Source organism: Brassica rapa, chromosome A07, assembly GCF_000309985.2.
Source record: "Brassica rapa cultivar Chiifu-401-42 chromosome A07, CAAS_Brap_v3.01, whole genome shotgun sequence".
Taxonomy (NCBI): domain Eukaryota; kingdom Viridiplantae; phylum Streptophyta; class Magnoliopsida; order Brassicales; family Brassicaceae; genus Brassica; species Brassica rapa.
This window is the reverse complement of record NC_024801.2, coordinates 26665706-26684752: the sequence shown is the minus strand read 5'-3', so window position 1 is coordinate 26684752 and position 19047 is coordinate 26665706. Positions and strand designations below refer to the sequence as shown.

Below are 19047 nucleotides of genomic sequence, written 5' to 3'. Positions count from 1 at the left end.
GTGGCTCCGGTAACTGGAAAACAAGACATTAAAAATTTGATGAACAAGCTAAAAACGAAAAAAATCACATTCAGAGGTGTCATGTGGCCATGGGAAGAGCTTACTCCCAAAACCCTACCTCCGCCATTATCTTATGATTCCCGTCACAAAATCCTAAAATGCACCCATCACCATAGTCAAGCACTCAAGCCAGCCAAGAGAGGAGTATGCTTCAAGAGGAGGGAGTCCCGGGGAACCCGCCATCCTCGTCACTACCAGTCTAATAATATATCGATGATTGATGAATGTGTGTCAATCTAAGTAATTTTCTCAAAGTTATACGAAAGATCGTAAGACTCTTTGATAAGATACAAACAACGCATACACATACACCTTTCTTTATCATTAGAGAGAATCACATTTTATTGTTGCAATATGAAACTGATGAGGTCATAGTCGTGGTAATTTTATTTAAGCGTTTTACTAAATTTCTCAAGCGAAGTGACTGAGATACTCCTCAATGCTCGTGTACTTGATTTTGGGGTAAAGCTCAGAGGCGTCAACACCGAGCTCCGGCTCTATTGTGAAATTGGTCTGATCTCCCTTTATAAACACCGAGTGGTTTATCGACAGAAGGATAGTCGCGGGAACAACCGGAGACACTGCCAAAAAAATAACATATCCTTTTTTTAATATTCAGCTAACAAAAGAAAGAAGAACATATCTATAGTTGTGATGTGGTTTTAATCTTTCAAAAACCTTGGATGGTTTTGAGCACTTGTTCTTCTGACATGTACGTCTTCTTGGGACTCACAATTCACCCTTGTTGTTATTATTGCTTTGGGACTCACAATTCACCCTTCCAGATTCGCTAGTTATAATTCAAGCTATCTTCTAGGATTCAGTAACCGTTTGAGCATGTCAAAACATTCTTTAAATTAAACTTACTTCATGATCAACCTTTTGCAAACATGCCATCAAGATCCTTAGAAATGCCAATTGACAACTCTACCACATGTTAACCAGGCTGTTTTAACAAAGATTATATGAAGTACGTATACAAATAGGGAAAGTATGTTTTATAACAAACTTTTAATTATATGACGTCATTAGTTTAATTTGTTGTCAATAGCACAATTTAATACAAAAGGACTCAACACCATTTCCTAATAGATCCAACAAGCTTATGGACTCTAATCGTAGATGGATGCCATCTCTGATCTCAGGAACTCCATAAAATTGGATATCATGGACACACACATACAAAGATACAAACATAAACACACATTACTCCACCATTACACAAGAATGAACTTTTATTTTTTACATATATGAAACTCGCCTCTTGGACGTGGTACATTAGGTGTTTTTTTAAAAGAAATCTCTTCAAGCGAAGTGACTGAGATACTCCTCAATGCTCGTATACTTGACATCAGGGTAAAGCTCAGAGGCTTCAAGACCAAACGAAGGCTCTATAGTGAAATTGGTCTGATCTCCCTTCACAAAAACTGAGTGGTTTATGGCGAGAAGAACATTGATAGGAACTGGAGACTCTGCACAAAAAAAAAAAAAATAGCACATCATTTTTTAGTTTGGCAAATATAAAATGTCGTATTAAAAAAAAAATCTAAAAATGATAATAAACCTTGGATGAGTTTAAGGACTTGCTCCTCTGGGATGTGAGTCTTCTCAAGAGACTTGCCGATCTTGGTCTCCCACAAGGAGACCATTTCGTTCATCGATAAAGTGTTCTTAGGAGGATTAATGTAAATGATTTTGTTAAGAGTTCTTGGATCATCCACCGTCTTGATTGTGTAAGCAGCTATATCTTCCTCCTTGTTGATCACAGCTGCAAAAAACATAGGTTTAGTATCATTATAAGAAATAAATATTTTGATAGAAATGAGATTTAATATGTCTATAAAACATATCATAAAATTTTTAACCTTTGGCATTTCCATCTCCCAAAATGGTGACTTTGTCTCTAGGAGGAGAAGTGAGACCAGGCTCGAACTGAACCAACGTAGGCAAGTAATAACCAGCAAAGCAATTGTTAACAACGTAAGTGTATGGTATTCCTTCTGCTTCGATGGCTCTCCTTATCTGAATCTTCACCGCAAAAGCAGATTTCGCCGGCTCAACCGCACTTGTTCTGTCCACGTCCGTCCCAAACTCAGACGGCAAGAATCTCTACAAAACAACAACAATAACAACAAACAAATATAGTATGAAACTATGTAACCATTAAATGTTTCTATAAATATAACCTTTCGTCAGTTCGTATACTAATTATATGTAACGGGTTGGATCATATACCAACCTTGACGTTACCAGCTTCTTTGATAGCAGAAATGATCTTGGTTTGATCCAAGATTTGCATACTTCCAATACTCGATATCACCACATCGACCTGTTTTATCGCCTTCACTAGGCTCTCGTGATCGTTCACATCTCCCTGCACAAACCAAACGATCAAATTAAAACGGAAACTTTTAACACAAGAAAACATTTCATTACATTAACTAGCAGAGAAAATAGAGTTTCACACGTACTTGTAGTATTGTCACGCCGAGATCTTTAAAGTTCTGTACGGTTTTGCTCTTGACGGGGTCCGAAAGAGTGGTTTCTCTAACGAGAGCGAATGTTTGGTGACCAGATTTAGCGCTTTCTGTGACGATGAACTTCCCGATGTAACCGGTTCCTCCGATGACAAGAATCTTGCTTTTCTCAGTCGCCATGTTTCTTGATAATAAGTGAGTATAGTTCGATTTGAATGCTATAGAGAGAATGGTTATGAATGTGAGTGAATGAATGGCAATTTATGGACCATACAATGTTTGGTTGGTTTACGATCATAGCCTTACCAAACTTTTGCTTCAAGTCTAAGATAATTTATTTCATGTTTCTAGTCCTCTGTCTACCTCAAACTCTAATCTTTACGTTGAAATTATTTAGAATCACATTGGTTGGTTCAAGATAATACCCTCACCGGACCCTTTTTAATTGGACGCTGTCTTATTTTTGTTGTCGTTGTTAGTCTTTCACTCTTTCCTAGTTCCATTAAATTGTTTTAAAGAAAAAAATTAAAATCATATTAACGTTTACAACAATTAAACATTTTCTTCGGTTCTAAGATAATTATCTGCTGATGTGATCATTTTTAAGGTGCCTATATGTTTAGATGTCATGGATAGGCCTAATTTTTGTATGAGCTAAGAATATTAATGTTTACACACGAAAAATGGTGATATTAATATGGATCAAATATAGTTTTGAAATTGTATAAATAATTAAAATTAACTAATTTCTCCTACGGCTTAGATTTGTTGTTGTTGTTCTCTGTGTTGTTTACTTGTAAATCTAACGACGTCCGGATTAACCGGTGGTTGAGTCTGTTCCGATGTCTTATTGGGGTTCATTAATGCAATTTATAAACATGAAACAGAGTTGGGCATCTAAGGTGAACGAGTCATGTGGTGGATCCATGCTCTTCGTGTTATGTTGCTTAGAAAGATCGCGTGTTACTGTTTTTCTTAAGAGTTTGATTATCTCTTGATGCAATAAACTATCATATAGATATGTCTTATTCAGTTTTTGGTATAACTGACCAATGGTCTCTTATCACAGTAAATGGTTGCCACAAGGCAAAGATGATTTCTTTTACTTCTTACACAAACTGGTTGAGATACTCATCGACGCTTGTGTACTTGACATCAGGGTAAAGCTGAGAAGCTTCCACACCAAAGGAAGGCTCTATTGTAAACCACGTTTGATCTCCTTTCACAAAGATGGCATGATTCAAAGCCAACAGAAGATCCAGAGGATGTGGTGACTCTGCATCAACAACGTTTCCAAGTGCCTTAGCAAATCTCATTATCTTGATTGTTTATGCATTGTATTAAAACAAGTGTGAAATTATATCTCTAACCTGGGATTTTCTTGAGGAGATCTTCCTCTGAAACGTAAGTCTTCTCCAGAGTTGTACCAATCTTGCTCTCCCACAAGGCAACTACATCGTTCTGCGAAACAATGTTCTTTGGAGGGTTTATGTAGACAGTCTTGTTGAGAGTCCTTGGATCATCAACAGCTCTCATGGTGTATGCAGCAATGTCTTCCTCTTTGTTTAAAATGGCTGCAATTTCATTCGATCATTGTTCAAAAAATCATTAGGCGGTAATTATACGTGTTATAAGAGATTATTTAGGCAGACGGCTAGGCATCGCTCAGATCAAATTTAAAAAATATATATATTTTAGAACAATCGCTTATGACCGATTTGCCTTCCAAGCGTCACCTAAACTGAAATTTAGTAACAAAATCTATTTTTCAATCAGATGATCATGCTCTCTTAATGTTACCTTTAGAGTTTCCATCGCCGTAGATGGTGACTTTGTCTCTAGGAGGAGAAGTGAGTCTCGTTTCACATTGAGCAAGTGTAGCCAAGAAATATCCATTAAAGCAATTGTTGATAACATATGTGTACGGTACACCTTCAGCTTCAACGACACGGCGGATCTCAGCCTTCATTGCGAACTCCGACTTTGCTGGTCCAATCGCCACCGTTCGATCCACGTCATTGCCAAACTCAGAAGGCAAGAATCTCTGTAAACTCGTAACCAAACACATCAACAAAACATACTGTAACGTATTGTTTACAACCTTGAGATAAATCATAAAGACACTGACCTTAATATGCTTGCCAGATTCTTTAATAGCAGAAATAATATTAATCTGGTTCATGAGTTGAGATAGACCAACGGTGGAGATGACTACATCAACGTGTTGAATGGCCTTGACTAAGCTCTCCTTGTCGCTTAAGTCTCCCTGCGTATAACATATGGTTGACTAATACACATCATGGATCTGCTCATTTCATAGAACATTATAGAGAAGATTTTTTACGTACATATAATATTGTAACGCCGAGATCTTTGAAGTTCTGGACGATTTTGCCCTTGACGGGGTCAGAGAGAGAGGATTCTCTGACGAGAGCGAATGTTTGGTGGCCGGATTTAGCGCTGCCTTCGACGATGAACTTTCCGATGTAACCAGTTCCTCCGATCACCAGAATCTTGCTTTGCTCCGTCGCCATTGATGTTGTTGTTCTTTGTGAGTTACGTTGTTTTTGGTAAAGGTTTTGAATTATTATGGTCACGTTTAGGCCGGCGGGTCTATATAGCACCCGTGCCGCGTTTCAGTTTGTTAAATTACGGAATTAGCCTTTGACTGAAGAGTCTTTGCTTTTGACTTTTGTTAAGTGTGTCTGCTTTCTCTCTCTTCCGATTCATACGCCATGCGATTGATTTTTCTATTTTTCCTTTGTGTATTCACTATTCAGCTTATTCATGTATCCTTTTTGATAAATTATTTAAACAAATTAAATCACTTTTCTAGAACATCAATTTTTTTTAAAACAACATTCTGTTTTTTTTCTTTCTATGCAGTATTTCGCGTAATGCAATGATCCTTTCACTAAAATTAGTTAAATATTTGAAATTACTCTTTTTCTAGAAATATCAAAAAAAGAAAAACGAAAAGCATTGCGAGAAAAGTCCTGTTTTTGGTGGTCAAAGCTTCTAGATAACACAAGTTTCAAAGACTCTTTTGGTGGTGTTAAAGTAAAAGATGTACATTCTTGTTGGAGAGGAAATTCTCTAAAATTCCAAAAAAAAGACGCTCCACGTTTTCAACATTCAATGGTGCGATTCATTGAATAAACAACAACATTTGTAAGAACTCATACTCCATGTTCTGTTCCCTTTTGCCAATGATCAAATGGTGCATTTACATAATTAAGTATTCACATAATTTAATAAAAGTATATTTACATAATTAAGTGTTCTCAATATCTTTGTCTTTACAGGTAAAGCGGCAACCATGTCTCCTAGGCTTCAAGGGATTCTCCGGATCCGACTGACTCGACTCTGCTAGCAACCCTCTCAAGCATCTCCTCCTTACCCTCGGCTCATACTTCAACACCTTCTCCGTCGCCGGTTTTTTCTCCGGTGGACTAATAGTTTCATCCTTTTCCTTTGATTTTTCAAACCTCAAATTCATATGAATGCCTGGATCGTTCTGTTGCACTGAACTATCGCATATAATCGAGTTGTTGACCCCCTGACTGTTTCCGTTCACGTATGCCCTAACCCTAGCGTCTTCTTCTACGTCTTTAGGGTAGGGTCTTGTGCCTCCTTCGGTCTCCGTGGCTGTGGTCTCAGGACTCTCGTCTGGATTAGTTTTGTACCCACGGCGGATGTGAACCTCACCGTCTTTCTTGTCTTTTTCAGAACCTATTGCCATGTTGGCTCCTCTGTTTTCGCCTGTTAGAGTGAAGACACTCACGGATTTCTCGTTATCACCGTTGCTTTTCCCCCAAGTAAGCTTGCTGAGTCCGTCTCTGATGTCTTCTTTGATCTTTCTGCTCATTGAAGATGATCCTTCTTTTGCTGCGGTGATATTTTGTGTGGTTTTGCTTTGCGTCGCATCTTCTGTACCCACCGTTTTAAGAGCTGTATGTCTTTCTTGCACTGCAAGTTTGCTCTTCTGTTGTTCTTGAGCTGCTTTTGAATTCTCTTCCATGTCCTTGTGAAGAACTTTTTTCTTTTCTTGAGCCGCAAGTTTCTCGGTTTCCTTTCTCCTCTGTTGTTCCTGAGATGTCTTTGAATTCTCTTCCATGTGGTCTTGAAGAACTTTTTCTTTTTCTTCCATCGCAAGTTTCTCCGTTTCTTGAGCTGTTTTTGTTTTCTCTTCAGTGTCCTTTTGAAAACCCTTCTTCTTTTCTTCCACTGCAAGTTTCTCGGTTTCTTTGCTCTTCTGCTGTTCCTGAGCTGTTTTAGTTCTCTCTTCCATATCCTCACTAAGACCTTTCTTCTTTTCTTCCGGTGTAAGTTTCTCGGTTTCTTTGCTCTTCTGCTGTCCCTGAGCTGTTTTTGAATCCCTATCTACCACTGCAAGTTTCTCTACTTCTCTCCTTCTCTGCTCCTGAGCTTCTTCTTGTTCTGAACGTGCAGCCGGAGGCTTCTCTACTACCGGATTGCTGTTCTCACCAGCTTCTTTTCTAACTTCTCTTGATGATTTATCTTTCATCGCCACCTTTTGCTCCTCTGCCCTCAGAGACTCAGGTTTCTTCACCGGAGAACCAGATTGGTTACTCTGTTTCGCCAGCCGGGATGGCGTGGCTGCGCCTCGGGATGGCAACTGAGACGCGGAAGAAGAAGCTGCAGTGGCCGCAACATTGCTTTTAGACCTAGAAAGCGAAGGTGACACCTTGGGCTTTGTTTCTTGCGACGTGGCTGGCTTTGACGGATGAGCGATGCCACCAGGGCGAAAAGGAGGGCGGGAAGAAGTAGGAGGAGGTGGGGGTGGTGATGGGGAAGAAGTCCCTGATGAAGAGGGACGAGAAGGAGAGCCGTAGGAGAAGAAAGGAATGTTAAAACGGAAAGGAGGCATAATGTTATGGTAAAAGAGATGTCAAAGTGGGTGAAAATGTTTTTTTTTTGACTAAAAAGTGGGTGAAAATGTTAAAAAGAGTAAATATAAATATTTGGTGTGTCTTAATTTGCGTCTGTGTTTGTATGTATATGTGTGGCTTTGTGTGTGAAGAGGAAAAGATAACTTTTCATGCAGGTAAAGAAAAGTGATCGTTTTATCCATTGAAGTTATCTTTGGTATCTCTATTCAACTTGTGAATTTGCTCCTTAGGTTTACAGAGACCTTTGTGAAGAAGCAAAGAACAAACAGGAAACTTGAACTGAATACAAGATAATTTCTTTTGAGTCTTCTTGAAACAGGTGTTCAAGATATTCAACATACTAATGCAAACCAAAACCATAGTTTAATGGGGAAAAATATTCTCATAAAGAGATTTTTAGATAATTCTGATAAACGGTGACTGACATATTTCAGGCTTCTCAATGTTTTTTAGCTTGAAATATAAGCCTATCTATTGACAGATTTGGGAGAAAAAAAATGGTACAGAGACTTGGGTTCCAGCTCTCTATATTTGCAGATATGAACCCTGACCTTTATCAAAATTCTTCATTTAGAACTGCATTGAGTATAAGAGCCTTAACCATATTTCGACTCGTGATTAATTTATAAAGAACCTAAATGTTTCAACAAAATTCTAGATCTTGAAATATTTGTGTAATGTTTCTAAAGCAACAATCTACATGAAGTAATTTTAAATGTAATTTTAAATGTATGAGCTTCTGTAATTGTTATTTTAACGCATTATTTAATTAATTTTATTCACATTATTACTTATAAAAGTATTAAAAAGGAAAAAAATTATGATAACTATAACTTTTTCTTAAGTTTGTCTTTTTATAACTAATTTTAAAATTTACAAACATATTCATTGCTTCTTTTATTTTTTTATTTTTAATTATAGATCATGTAAAAATATTTATAAAAAAAATTAACCTAATTTTTTTCTAGATTATTTGTATTAACTAAAATGAAAAGATACATCTATAAGTATGTTACAAATATCCGGAGCAAAACAAATAGAAAAATTTGATATCTATAATGTACAAAGCAAATCACAAATACCTATAAATTTTTTATCTTTGTATGTTACGGATATCTGGAGCAAAGCAAATCGAAAAAATTGGTATCCGTAATATACGAAGCAAATGACAAATATTTCTAAAAAATTTGGATATCCGATCCAGCCCTAATTACAATGGAGTATATCTGATTTTTTTTTGTACTGTGAGTCGAATCTAAAATAACCAATATTTCTCTTCCAAAAAAACATTTGACTCTAACTAATAAAATGGGATACCAATGAAATTGGACAACTTTAACGTTATTGTTAGACATGAAAATTATTAATTTATTTTGTCATTTGGTCGACATTAGACATGAAGTATATGTAACAGAAAATAGATTAGATTTGGATATAGGAATTTTATCACAAAAGGAAACGATAATATCCCTTATGTCCTTATTCTTTTGCATGAAAGTTTTGGTGGTTCTTGTAAATTTGCTTGTCATCCAAATGGCTCTCTTCCATTAATTACATCACACATAAAGTCATGAGATTCAAGGTCCCGGAGAATAATGTTTTATCTTTGATCATTTCGAATTGGTAACGAATATGATTTGTAGGAAAAAAATATCCACCAACTTTGGTTAAGGTGATGAAGATGATGATGACATATAGAATCCTTTATTTGTTCGAATTTAGCATTTTTAGAGTTATTAATTATTAGTTGATGCTGAGAATAGAGAACTTTAAGCTACCATATCAAACATCTTGATTTCTTGTAATATGCTTTGGATAAATATGATGGTAAACTTAGCCAGAAACGATGCTCAAATAATGGCTTATCATTATTTAGTCATAAGCATTTTTGAACATACGATTAAGCTTTGGAGAATATAAGTATTGGCATATCTTACTGATGTTAGGAGTTTTCAAGGCTCCTAAGACAAATGTTGTAGTATAAATGATTGTCGAACCAGTTCTGAGAGATATCAAAGCACTGAGAATGCAAGTACTCACTTAATCTAAGTGCAACCAATGATTTAGATGGGTTTTAAACTATGACTAAAACTAGAAAGCAATAACAGAATGATACTTTCTTGACTAAAGGAAAAGAGAACTCATGGGCATAGGGATTAGACCTTGGGTGATCAAGTATCAAACTAAGGATGGCAAATGATCAATCAAACTATTAACCTTAAGCCTAGACACAATTCTAAGCAAGCTCTATGTCTAGATGAATGCTCATTTGCTAACATATCTCAAACATCAAATGTCTTTGGTTGAATAATATGAAAGCAATCATTACTAACAAGTCTATTAGCTATCTTAGCATCTTTAACAACAAATGTCTTTGGCAAAGTATACTAAAAGCCTAGGAGAGTTGTCTCAGGCATTTCATCAAACACCTTTTGGGTGGGAAATGTCTATTGATCAACTTTTGAGTGGCCAACTCAGAAGATGCATTATGAATACTCTACTAGCAAGGAACAAGAATGATCTACACTAAAACATCCTAGAACTAACCTAATCACCCTTAATCTCCCTAACCCATGAATTCAAAAGGTGATTACTCACTAATCTCCATGAATCCTCTTAAACCCATATTGGATTTCAGATTAATCATGTAGAGAAATAGATGAGAAATCAACAATAACACAAGAACATAACAATCAAAATCCAAGAGATTCTTGTGTATTTCTCAATAGATCAAAAGATAAAAGATAATCTGCCACTGGTGGCTACAAAAGATGTTTAAAACATAGGTTTTTCCAAGTGCAAAACGTGCATAATGAAATGACCAAAAGGCCCTTAAGTAAAATAGAAATCGAGCAGATAATAGGCGCGGAGCGACCTCGGCTCGTCGCTCCGACAAGTCGCTCCAGGCTTCGGGAGCGACCTCGCTGGGTCGCTGCGAGAGGTCGCTCCGAGAGCGATTTCTTGTCTCCGGGAACCAAGATGGCGAGCGACTTCTCTCTGTCGCTCTGGACAGGTCGCTCCAAGCTTCGGGAGCGACCTCGCTGGGTCGCTGCGAGAGGTCGCTCCGAGAGCGAGTTGTGTGTCTCCGGACGTGAAAACGCGAGCGACTTTGTGCAGTCGCTCCAACGGGTCGCTCTGGATCGGGAGCGACCTTGGTAGGTCGCTCTGAGAGGTCGCTCCAGGGTCATCTAAGACTGTTCGGAGTAATGAGAACGCGAGCGACTTCATGGCGTCGCTTTAGGAAAGTCGCTCTGAGAAGCGGGACACAGCGACTTCGTGATGTCGCTCCGGGAGGTCGCTCCCATGCTCGGTTCGTCCAATGGTCACCTTTTCACCTCTTTTGAGCTCCAAATAACCTCATGTGGTACTCCAGTACCTAATAGAGACTCATGTATGCAAAATGCAACCTAAACATGTCTGAATCCTAATCTATATGATGAAAATGCTCATGGATGAATGGATAAAACAATGCAAATATGCAAGATATCAACTCCCCCAAACTTGTTCTTTTACTTGTCCACAAGTGAACTTTCTAGAACTCATAGGAAGAGAGGTTGAAGGTGGGAGTACATAGCCAAAAGAAACACAACTAGCACACTCTCTTATTACACTCTAGCTTCTCTAGGCCTATCTTAACTCTTTTTGTTCTTACACTCATCATCAAGCATCCACACATTCAAATCAACCAACTCTCACATTCATTAAGCACAAAACATCAGGTGAATTCTTGCAAATGGTCAGTTGGTCCAAGTCATTTGGTTGGGTAAGGGAAGGCTTTTATTCAAGTGATTCAAGAGGTTCAAAACATATGATCTTAAAGGTGGTTTACTCTCAAAACAAGTAGCCTTGACATTGCACATAATATATCTAAGAAAGGGACCAACTCATGCATACAATGCTCAATCTCCATTGTTCTACCCTTTTCCCAAACATACAAATCACACAATCATTTCCCAATGTCAAACCCTACTCACATCTCTCACCAAAAGATCCTAAGAACTTTAACTCCTTCTCTTTGAAATCTACAAGGGATTTTTCACAACCTCAAAACATTTCTTAGCTCCTAACAACTTTGCTAGCCCCCCTTTTTCTTTTTTTTTTCTTTTCTCTTTTTTTTTCGTTTTTCTTTTTCCTTTTTTTTTTTTTTTAGGCTGGGGGCCAAGACTTTTCAAAACTTGAGCTAGAGGCTTGTATACTGGTCCCAATAAAACAATTCACTTAAGCACAAAGAGTCTATTCTTTTCCTTTTTCATTTCTCCCAAATCATAATCACAACACTCACCCCCACCTATAGCTAGACAATAGAGTGTCCAATCTAGCAAGAATGAAGATCAAGCATTGTCGTTCCCGATACTCTCAACATTATGCACATGTAAGACTTTCCGAAAAAGGCCTCACTCATCAAACAATGAAAGCTTAAAAGGAGGAAAAGGTTTTGGGAGTGGTCTACCACTAGAGTTTGTCAAAAAAGATTGGTATAAAAGATGTGACAACTCAAGTGTGTATAGCCATGACTCAGTACACAAGGGACCATGAGCAAGAAGCATTAAGTTCGTTCAGTTCAAATAAGGTTGTAGTTGGCTTCAAAGACTGAGTTTCAGCAATCAACAAGTTTCAGGAAGAGTTTTCAAGGCTCGAAACATACAAGTCTTTTTGAGAGGTGCAAAAGCTAGTCAAGTGCAACGTAGTGTTCTTTACAAGGCATTCAAATCATTGCTCCCAATGCAAGTGAATGCAACCTATATGCTCTAAACTCTCCTAAAAATGCAAATGATGCAAACTAAATGATTGATTTTTTTTTTTATCTATGCAAATAGGTATGCCATGCATGACTCAATGAAACAACATCAAAGCAAACATGATCAAATACTTGGTACCTCCCCCAAACTTGAGTGACACAGTCTCTGTGTCGTCAAGTAGAGAGAGAGATACCGAAAAGAAGACTAATATGCAAAAATGAAATGGTATATACAAGGGAGTGTGGTGGGTTACCTTCTATAGGGAATGAGTAGAGGGAGATGCTCCCTCCTCGTCGTCCTCAGGTGGTAACTCTTCAAGGTGCTCATCAGCAGGAGTGCCCATCTCTTCAATGTAGAAGGCTTGCCCGAACACAGTTGGTTTCCTCATTTTCCTCTTGATGTCAAAGTGGAGGATGTTCTCTTTACCCAAATGGAGATCAATCGTGCCCTCCTTCACATTAACAATAGCTCCTGTTGTAGCTAAGAATGGCCTTCCTAGAATCAATGGATCTTGAGCCTCCTCACACATCTCAAGCACCACAAAATCTGTAGGTATCTCATTCCTTCCAATCTTCACAGGGAGGTCCTCTAAGATGCCCACAGGATACTTCACTGAACGATCAGCTAACACCAGAGAGAGTCTACACTTCTTGTACTGAGTGAATCCAAGCTTCTTTGCCACAGACAAAGGCATCAAGCTGACACTAGCTCCCAAATCTCAGAGGCACTTCTCAAATACCATAGGTCCAAGAGCACAAGGTAGTGTGAAGCTTCCTGGATCCTCTAACTTCTCGGGAACATCCAGCCTCTGGATGATGGCACTGCACTCATGGGTAAGAATCATCATGCCTTCCATCTCTTCTTTGCAGCTACAAGCATCTTTCAAGAACTTGCTGTATTGAGGATCAACATGAAAGCATCGATGATGGGCATTGCAACCTGAGCTTCACTCATTTGCTTCTCAAACAGAGCCTTGTACTTCTCTAGCAGCTGCTTCTTGAATCTACCAGGGAATGGAAGTTTGGGTTCATAGGGAGGAGGAACAAAAAACTTTCACTTGCTGGAGTAACAACTTCACCATCCTTTACTGTCTTCTTCTCCTCTCCAACATTTCCTTTACCTTTGGCTTCCACTATCTTCTCCAAGATCTCGTCATTGATCTTCTCATCAACAATCACCACTTCATCATCTATGTTGATGGCAACCCCCTCACCTAATTTCTCAGCATCCTTGGTGAGGGTTCTAGGAGGTAACTGTTTACCACTCCTAAGGGTGATAGCTTTGGCCTCCTTGGGATTTTGGTCAGACTTTCCAGGTAGAGATCCTTGCTGGCGATTCTGGTGAGTGTTCATGGAAGCAAATTGATTCTCTAAATTCCTGACTGTAGAAGCAAGGTGTGAGAATTTGTTGTTGAGCTCATTGTAGCTCCCATCAATCTTGGAATGAAGGTTCTTCAACTCATAACCAACTTGCTTCTCACTTCTAGTCTGAGACTCCAAGATTTGCTTCAGTAAGGTATCAGTGCTGCTCTCTTGAGGAGCAGAGGAACCAGACGAGGGATTTTGCTGAGGCTGATAGCTGCCTTGCTGGTTGTTTCTTGGCGGATAGCCACTCTGTTGGTTGTTGGGATAGGATTTCTGTTGGTAGTTGTTGTACTGAAAGTTGGGCTCCTTTTTGTACCAGCTACCATTGTTGTTGATGAAACACAACTCCTCTTGACCTTCCAAACCTTCAACCTCATTGACAGCAAGTGGATCTTCCTGCTTGGAGTTACCAACAAACTTCAGCTGCTCTTGGGTTGCTTTTTCAGCAATGAGTAGGTCGATCTTGTCTTCCAAAGCTTTGATCTCTTTCCTCGTCTGCTTATCATCTGTTCTACTGCCTCTGTCGTGGTCTCCACTGTAGACTGCATCACTCTTTACCATGTTGTCAACCAGTTCTTCTGCATCCTCCTCAGTTCTCCCCAAGAAGAACCATTGCTAGCTGTATCCAGTCTGGCTCTGTACTTAGGAAGAGCACCACGGTAGAATGTGCTCAGTAGCTCTCTTTAGAAAAGCCATGGTGTGGGCATTGAGCTTGGTAGCCCTTGAATCTCTCCCAGGCTTCACTGAAGCCTTCCAAGTTCTTCTGTTGAAAGCTGGAAATCTCGTTTCTCAGCTTAGCAGTTCTTGAAGTAGAGAAGAACTTCTCCAAGAATGCTTTCTTGCAGTCATCCCAAGTAGTGATGGAGTCACTGGGTAGAGACTTCTCCCACTGACGTGCCTTATCCCCCAAAGAGAAAGGGAATAGCTTGAGCTTTAAGGCATCTTCGGACACACCATTGGTTTTTGACAACCCACAGTAGCTGTCGAACCTGTCCAAGTGATCAAATGGATCCTCTAGAGCCAAGCCATGATACTTGTTGTTCTCGATCACGTTGAGGAGTCCTGATTTGATCTCAAAGTTGTTGGCTGCCACAGCGGGTGCTCGGATTCCCAATCTATGACCATGAATGTTGGGACGGTCGTAAGTGCCAATGGGTCAAGCTGCTCGCTGTTGGTTAGCTGGAGCATTGTTATTAGCGCCATTTACGCCTGCATCATGCTGATGTATGTCTCCCATATCAGTGTGCAATCTCTGCAATTGAGCCTGTTGCTCTTCTTCTCTTCTCTTTCTAGCACACTCTCTCTCTAAAGCTCTGATATCTGCACTCTTGGAACTAGGTTTGATGGACCCCTGCTCCTCAAGTGCATATACCTGTAGATTAAAGGGAGGTGAAGAAGAATCAGTAACAAAAGAAAATAAAAATGACTTAGTCTCAAGCAAGTGACTAAATCTCAATGTTGAAATCTACTCAGAATTTGGCAACGGCGCCAATTTGATGTTAGGAGTTTTCAAGACTCCTAAGACAAATGTTGTAGTATAAATGATTGTCGAACCAGTTCTGAGGGATATCAAAGCACTGAGAATGCAAGTACTCACTTAATCTAAGTGCAACCAATGATTTAGATGGGTTTTAAACTATGACTAAAACTAGAAAGCAATAACAGAATGATACTTTCTTGACTAAAGGAAAAGAGAACTCATGGGCATAGGGATTAGACCTTGGGTGATCAAGTATCGAACTAAGGATGGCAAATGATCAATCAAACTATAACCTTAAGCCTAGACACAATTCTAAGCAAGCTCTATGTCTAGATGAATGCTCATTTGCTAACATATCTCAAACATCAAATGTCTTTGGTTGAATAATATGAAAGCAATCATTACTAACAAGTCTATTAGCTATCTTAGCATCTTTAACAACAAATGTCTTTGGCAAAGTATACTAAAAGCCTAGGAGAGTTGTCTCAGGCATTTCATCAAACACCTTTTGGGTGGGAAATGTCTATTGATCAACTTTTGAGTGGCCAACTCAGAAGATGCATTATGAATACTCTACTAGCAAGGAACAAGAATGATCTACACTAAAACATCATAGAACTAACCTAATCACCCTTAATCTCCCTAACCCATGAATTCAAAAGGTGATTACTCACTAATCTCCATGATCCTCTTAAACCCATATTGGATTTCAGATTAATCATGTAGAGAAATAGATGAGAAATCAACAATAACACAAGAACATAACAATCAAAATCCAAGAGATTCTTGTGTATTTCTCAATAGATCAAAAGATAAAAGATAATCTGCCACTGGTGGCTACAAAAGATGTTTAAAACATAGGTTTTTCCAAGTGCAAAACGTGCATAATGAAATGACCAAAAGGCCCTTAAGTAAAATAGAAATCGAGCAGATAATAGGCGCGGAGCGACCTCGGCTCGTCGCTCCGACAAGTCGCTCCAGGCTTCGGGAGCGACCTCGCTGGGTCGCTGCGAGAGGTCGCTCCGAGAGCGATTTCTTGTCTCCGGGAACCAAGATGGCGAGCGACTTCTCTCTGTCGCTCTGGACAGGTCGCTCCAAGCTTCGGGAGCGACCTCGCTGGGTCGCTGCGAGAGGTCGCTCCGAGAGCGAGTTGTGTGTCTCCGGACGTGAAAACGCGAGCGACTTTGTGCAGTCGCTCCAACGGGTCGCTCTGGATCGGGAGCGACCTTGGTAGGTCGCTCTGAGAGGTCGCTCCAGGGTCATCTAAGACTGTTCGGAGTAATGAGAACGCGAGCGACTTCATGGCGTCGCTTTAGGAAAGTCGCTCTGAGAAGCGGGACACAGCGACTTCGTGATGTCGCTCCGGGAGGTCGCTCCCATGCTCGGTTCGTCCAATGGTCACCTTTTCACCTCTTTTGAGCTCCAAATAACCTCATGTGGTACTCCAGTACCTAATAGAGACTCATGTATGCAAAATGCAACCTAAACATGTCTGAATCCTAATCTATATGATGAAAATGCTCATGGATGAATGGATAAAACAATGCAAATATGCAAGATATCACTTACCATTTTCTTATAATGGGCCAGTCGTCTCCATTTCAAAACCTTTTTCATTCCAATAATACTATGGATGTATTATACTTCCACTATGATTGTCTACTAATATATTCTTAAACCTATCAATCATCACGCAAAGTATATAGATGGCTTACATTATGATATCGAAAACTGTGAAATAATATATACGTAATACATGTATATAAGAAAACAAGTAGTGGCACTTATATTAATATAGCATCGCGATAATCTTTTGTTTATAATAATCACATAGTATTAGGCCAAGTTGTTCAATTTACCAACTTCAACCCTACGTATAAACTGGTTGTCAGATATGATAGTTCAGTTCAATAATTTTGCTTTAACGTGTAAGCTTATAACATCATCCTAGTTTTCAGTTGCTTAAATTTTTATTTTACAAACTATCACTTATTAGTTAAAAACATGTATTTTTAACGTTGATTTATTATGATATTACAATTATGAGAAAAATTAAATAGAAGATTCGACAACCGATAATACTATATATCTTATGAGGTTCTACGCCTAAATGCATCACCTGAACCGTCATACGAAAACCTACGCCTAACCGGATTTACTTGCACCATATTGAAGATCCCTTGTAAGTTTTTTTCCATATTTTGTATAATTGTTTAATAAATCATTTTTCCGAGAATTAAAACATGGACCTCTTATAATGCGCGATCTGCAAGAAATTGCATAGTCTGGAATTTAAACTCCAGACATGGGTGTAAAATGCAAAACTAACCTCCAACTTAAAATTTTTTAAAACTTTAACCATTAAGCTACGGTAATTCCACATTTAAATGCATGTTTAGACGCGAACATACGAGTATATAGGACTATATATTACATAGCTCTCACTTTTTTCCTATATCATTCTTTCACAAAAAGAACATAAAATATAATACATTCTTTAAGAAGTTGAGATATCGATACATTGTTTCCACTTTTCAAATTAAAAAGGTATATCAGAAAATACTACACCAGTGTTGGCTTTATCTATACCATATATATGAACGTTAATGTGTCACAAAATGTCATTTATTTAAATTTGGATAGTATAACATGAAAAGAATAATTAAATAAAATAAAATTTTAAAAAACTCTCCAACTTGCAGAATCTAAGAACTCTCTTTTTCTCCTCCTTATAAGGAACCCTCTATTGCTATTTCGTTCTCACTCTCTCCTCAAGTAACATTAATGGCGTCAAACTCTAGAAGCTCGTCATGGACGTTTAAGCAGAACAAGATGTTCGAGAGAGCCTTGGCAGTTTACGACAAGGACACACCAGACCGATGGCACAATGTAGCAAAAGCTGTCGGAGGGAAATCTGCAGAGGAAGTGAAGCGTCACTATGACATCCTCGTCGAAGATCTCATCAACATCGAAACTGGTCGTGTCCCTTTGCCCAACTACAAGACATTCGAATCTAACTCCAGAGGCATCAATGACTTCAACACGAGGTATATAATTAACTAGCTACTTATATTTTGTTTTCACTTTAACAAGCCTATATATGTGTCTCGTTTGTCCAGATAAATTATTCATGTAACTTTGGAATATCGATTAAATGCTTCGTTTTGGATTTGCCTTTACATGTTCAGTAATGTGTTTAGTTGGATCTTCAAAACACAACACAACACAATAGTTTCTTCTACTTTTTTTTTTACCAAACATTACTTTTTTTCAATATTGTAACATAAACGGAATAAAAGAAAAAAAAAGTTGACAAAAAAAAACGGAATAAAAGAAAATTAGTTGCGGTTATAGTTTATAAATAAATAAAAAACTAGTTTCGTAAGAAAACTTAAATGAAATACATATATTAAAAAAGTAGTTTTATAATTATAAGGAACACACCGATTAAAACACAAGTGTGTTCACATGAAATTTAATCTCTTCTTGTACTTGATCACATGCAAATTATCTTTAATATTTTTGAAGCTCATAGCACTATATGATGATAAGATGTACATAAATAGATATTTTGGTTATTTCTACTTCTGTCCATGGTCGGTGGTCGACATAGTGTTTATTTAGATTACAAGCAGTTATTTAAGCAAAACTCGAGTTTGGGAAACCTTTAATTAACGATATCTTCAAGTTGCTAATTAATATGTGTTTGGAATCTGATCAACATGCATGAACCGATAATTTAATTACACATGCTCTGGTTGATAGTGTATTGTTTTTTTTACAGGCTAATGAAAAATTTGAAGATCTAATGAAGTTTATCGTGTTTAAATGTAAGGATTCAGAAGAATATGTGACTCTTCTGATTATTGATTATGTTTGTATTGATCGTTTGCTTTCATATTGTGTGTTTGTCTACTACTATAATTAAAGAATTAAAGAAAGTAAAACTCAGTCAAATATTTTTTTTATAATTATTAAATCAACTGGAGAATATAATAAACATTTGAAAGCCGA

General features: G+C 38.1%; 4 protein-coding genes and 1 non-coding gene across 5 annotated transcripts; 2 read left to right on the top strand and 3 right to left on the bottom strand.

Moving 5' to 3' along the window:
• Positions 1-1052: 1052 nt before the first annotated feature.
• LOC103831987 (isoflavone reductase homolog P3) lies at positions 1053-2792 on the bottom strand. Its single transcript, XM_018653287.2, has 5 exons — positions 2532-2792; positions 2300-2434; positions 1926-2169; positions 1625-1828; positions 1053-1532 (listed from the first exon to the last, which is right to left on the bottom strand). Exons 1-5 carry the CDS (start codon positions 2715-2717, stop codon positions 1366-1368), a joined length of 936 nt encoding a protein of 311 aa, XP_018508803.2. The 5' UTR covers positions 2718-2792; the 3' UTR covers positions 1053-1365.
• A 720-nt stretch (positions 2793-3512) lies between these two features.
• LOC103831986 (isoflavone reductase homolog P3) lies at positions 3513-5133 on the bottom strand. Its single transcript, XM_009107936.3, has 5 exons — positions 4886-5133; positions 4666-4803; positions 4338-4581; positions 3908-4111; positions 3513-3813 (listed from the first exon to the last, which is right to left on the bottom strand). Exons 1-5 carry the CDS (start codon positions 5069-5071, stop codon positions 3647-3649), a joined length of 939 nt encoding a protein of 312 aa, XP_009106184.1. The 5' UTR covers positions 5072-5133; the 3' UTR covers positions 3513-3646.
• Positions 5134-5567: 434 nt separating this feature from the next.
• LOC103831985 (MAP7 domain-containing protein 1) lies at positions 5568-9554 on the bottom strand. The gene has a single exon (XM_009107935.3). The coding sequence runs from the start codon at positions 7426-7428 to the stop codon at positions 5812-5814; it is 1617 nt and encodes a 538-aa protein (XP_009106183.1). The 5' UTR covers positions 7429-9554; the 3' UTR covers positions 5568-5811.
• A 4688-nt stretch (positions 9555-14242) lies between these two features.
• LOC117127057 lies at positions 14243-14349 on the top strand. Its single transcript, XR_004449815.1, has one exon. It is a non-coding gene; the product is annotated as a small nucleolar RNA R71 (small nucleolar RNA).
• Positions 14350-16701: 2352 nt separating this feature from the next.
• LOC103831984 (protein RADIALIS-like 6) lies at positions 16702-19047 on the top strand. Its single transcript, XM_009107934.3, has 2 exons — positions 16702-18080; positions 18818-19047. Exons 1-2 carry the CDS (start codon positions 17818-17820, stop codon positions 18840-18842), a joined length of 288 nt encoding a protein of 95 aa, XP_009106182.1. The 5' UTR covers positions 16702-17817; the 3' UTR covers positions 18843-19047.

Coding starts and splice junctions, on each gene's coding strand:
- LOC103831987 (XM_018653287.2), bottom strand. CDS start 2,717: ATGGCGACTGAGAAAAGCAAGATTCTTGTCATCGGAGGAACCGGTTAC. Junction 2,170..2,299: donor AAGAAGCTGGTAACGTCAAG/GTTGGTATATGA, acceptor GTTGTTTTGTAG/AGATTCTTGCCGTCTGAGTT. Junction 1,829..1,925: donor GGGAGATGGAAATGCCAAAG/GTTAAAAATTTT, acceptor TGTTTTTTGCAG/CTGTGATCAACAAGGAGGAA.
- LOC103831984 (XM_009107934.3), top strand. CDS start 17,818: ATGGCGTCAAACTCTAGAAGCTCGTCATGGACGTTTAAGCAGAACAAG. Junction 18,081..18,817: donor ATCAATGACTTCAACACGAG/GTATATAATTAA, acceptor TTTTTTTTACAG/GCTAATGAAAAATTTGAAGA.
- LOC103831985 (XM_009107935.3), bottom strand. CDS start 7,428: ATGCCTCCTTTCCGTTTTAACATTCCTTTCTTCTCCTACGGCTCTCCT.
- LOC103831986 (XM_009107936.3), bottom strand. CDS start 5,071: ATGGCGACGGAGCAAAGCAAGATTCTGGTGATCGGAGGAACTGGTTAC. Junction 4,582..4,665: donor AATCTGGCAAGCATATTAAG/GTCAGTGTCTTT, acceptor ACGAGTTTACAG/AGATTCTTGCCTTCTGAGTT. Junction 3,814..3,907: donor TCTCCTCAAGAAAATCCCAG/GTTAGAGATATA, acceptor TTGTTGATGCAG/AGTCACCACATCCTCTGGAT.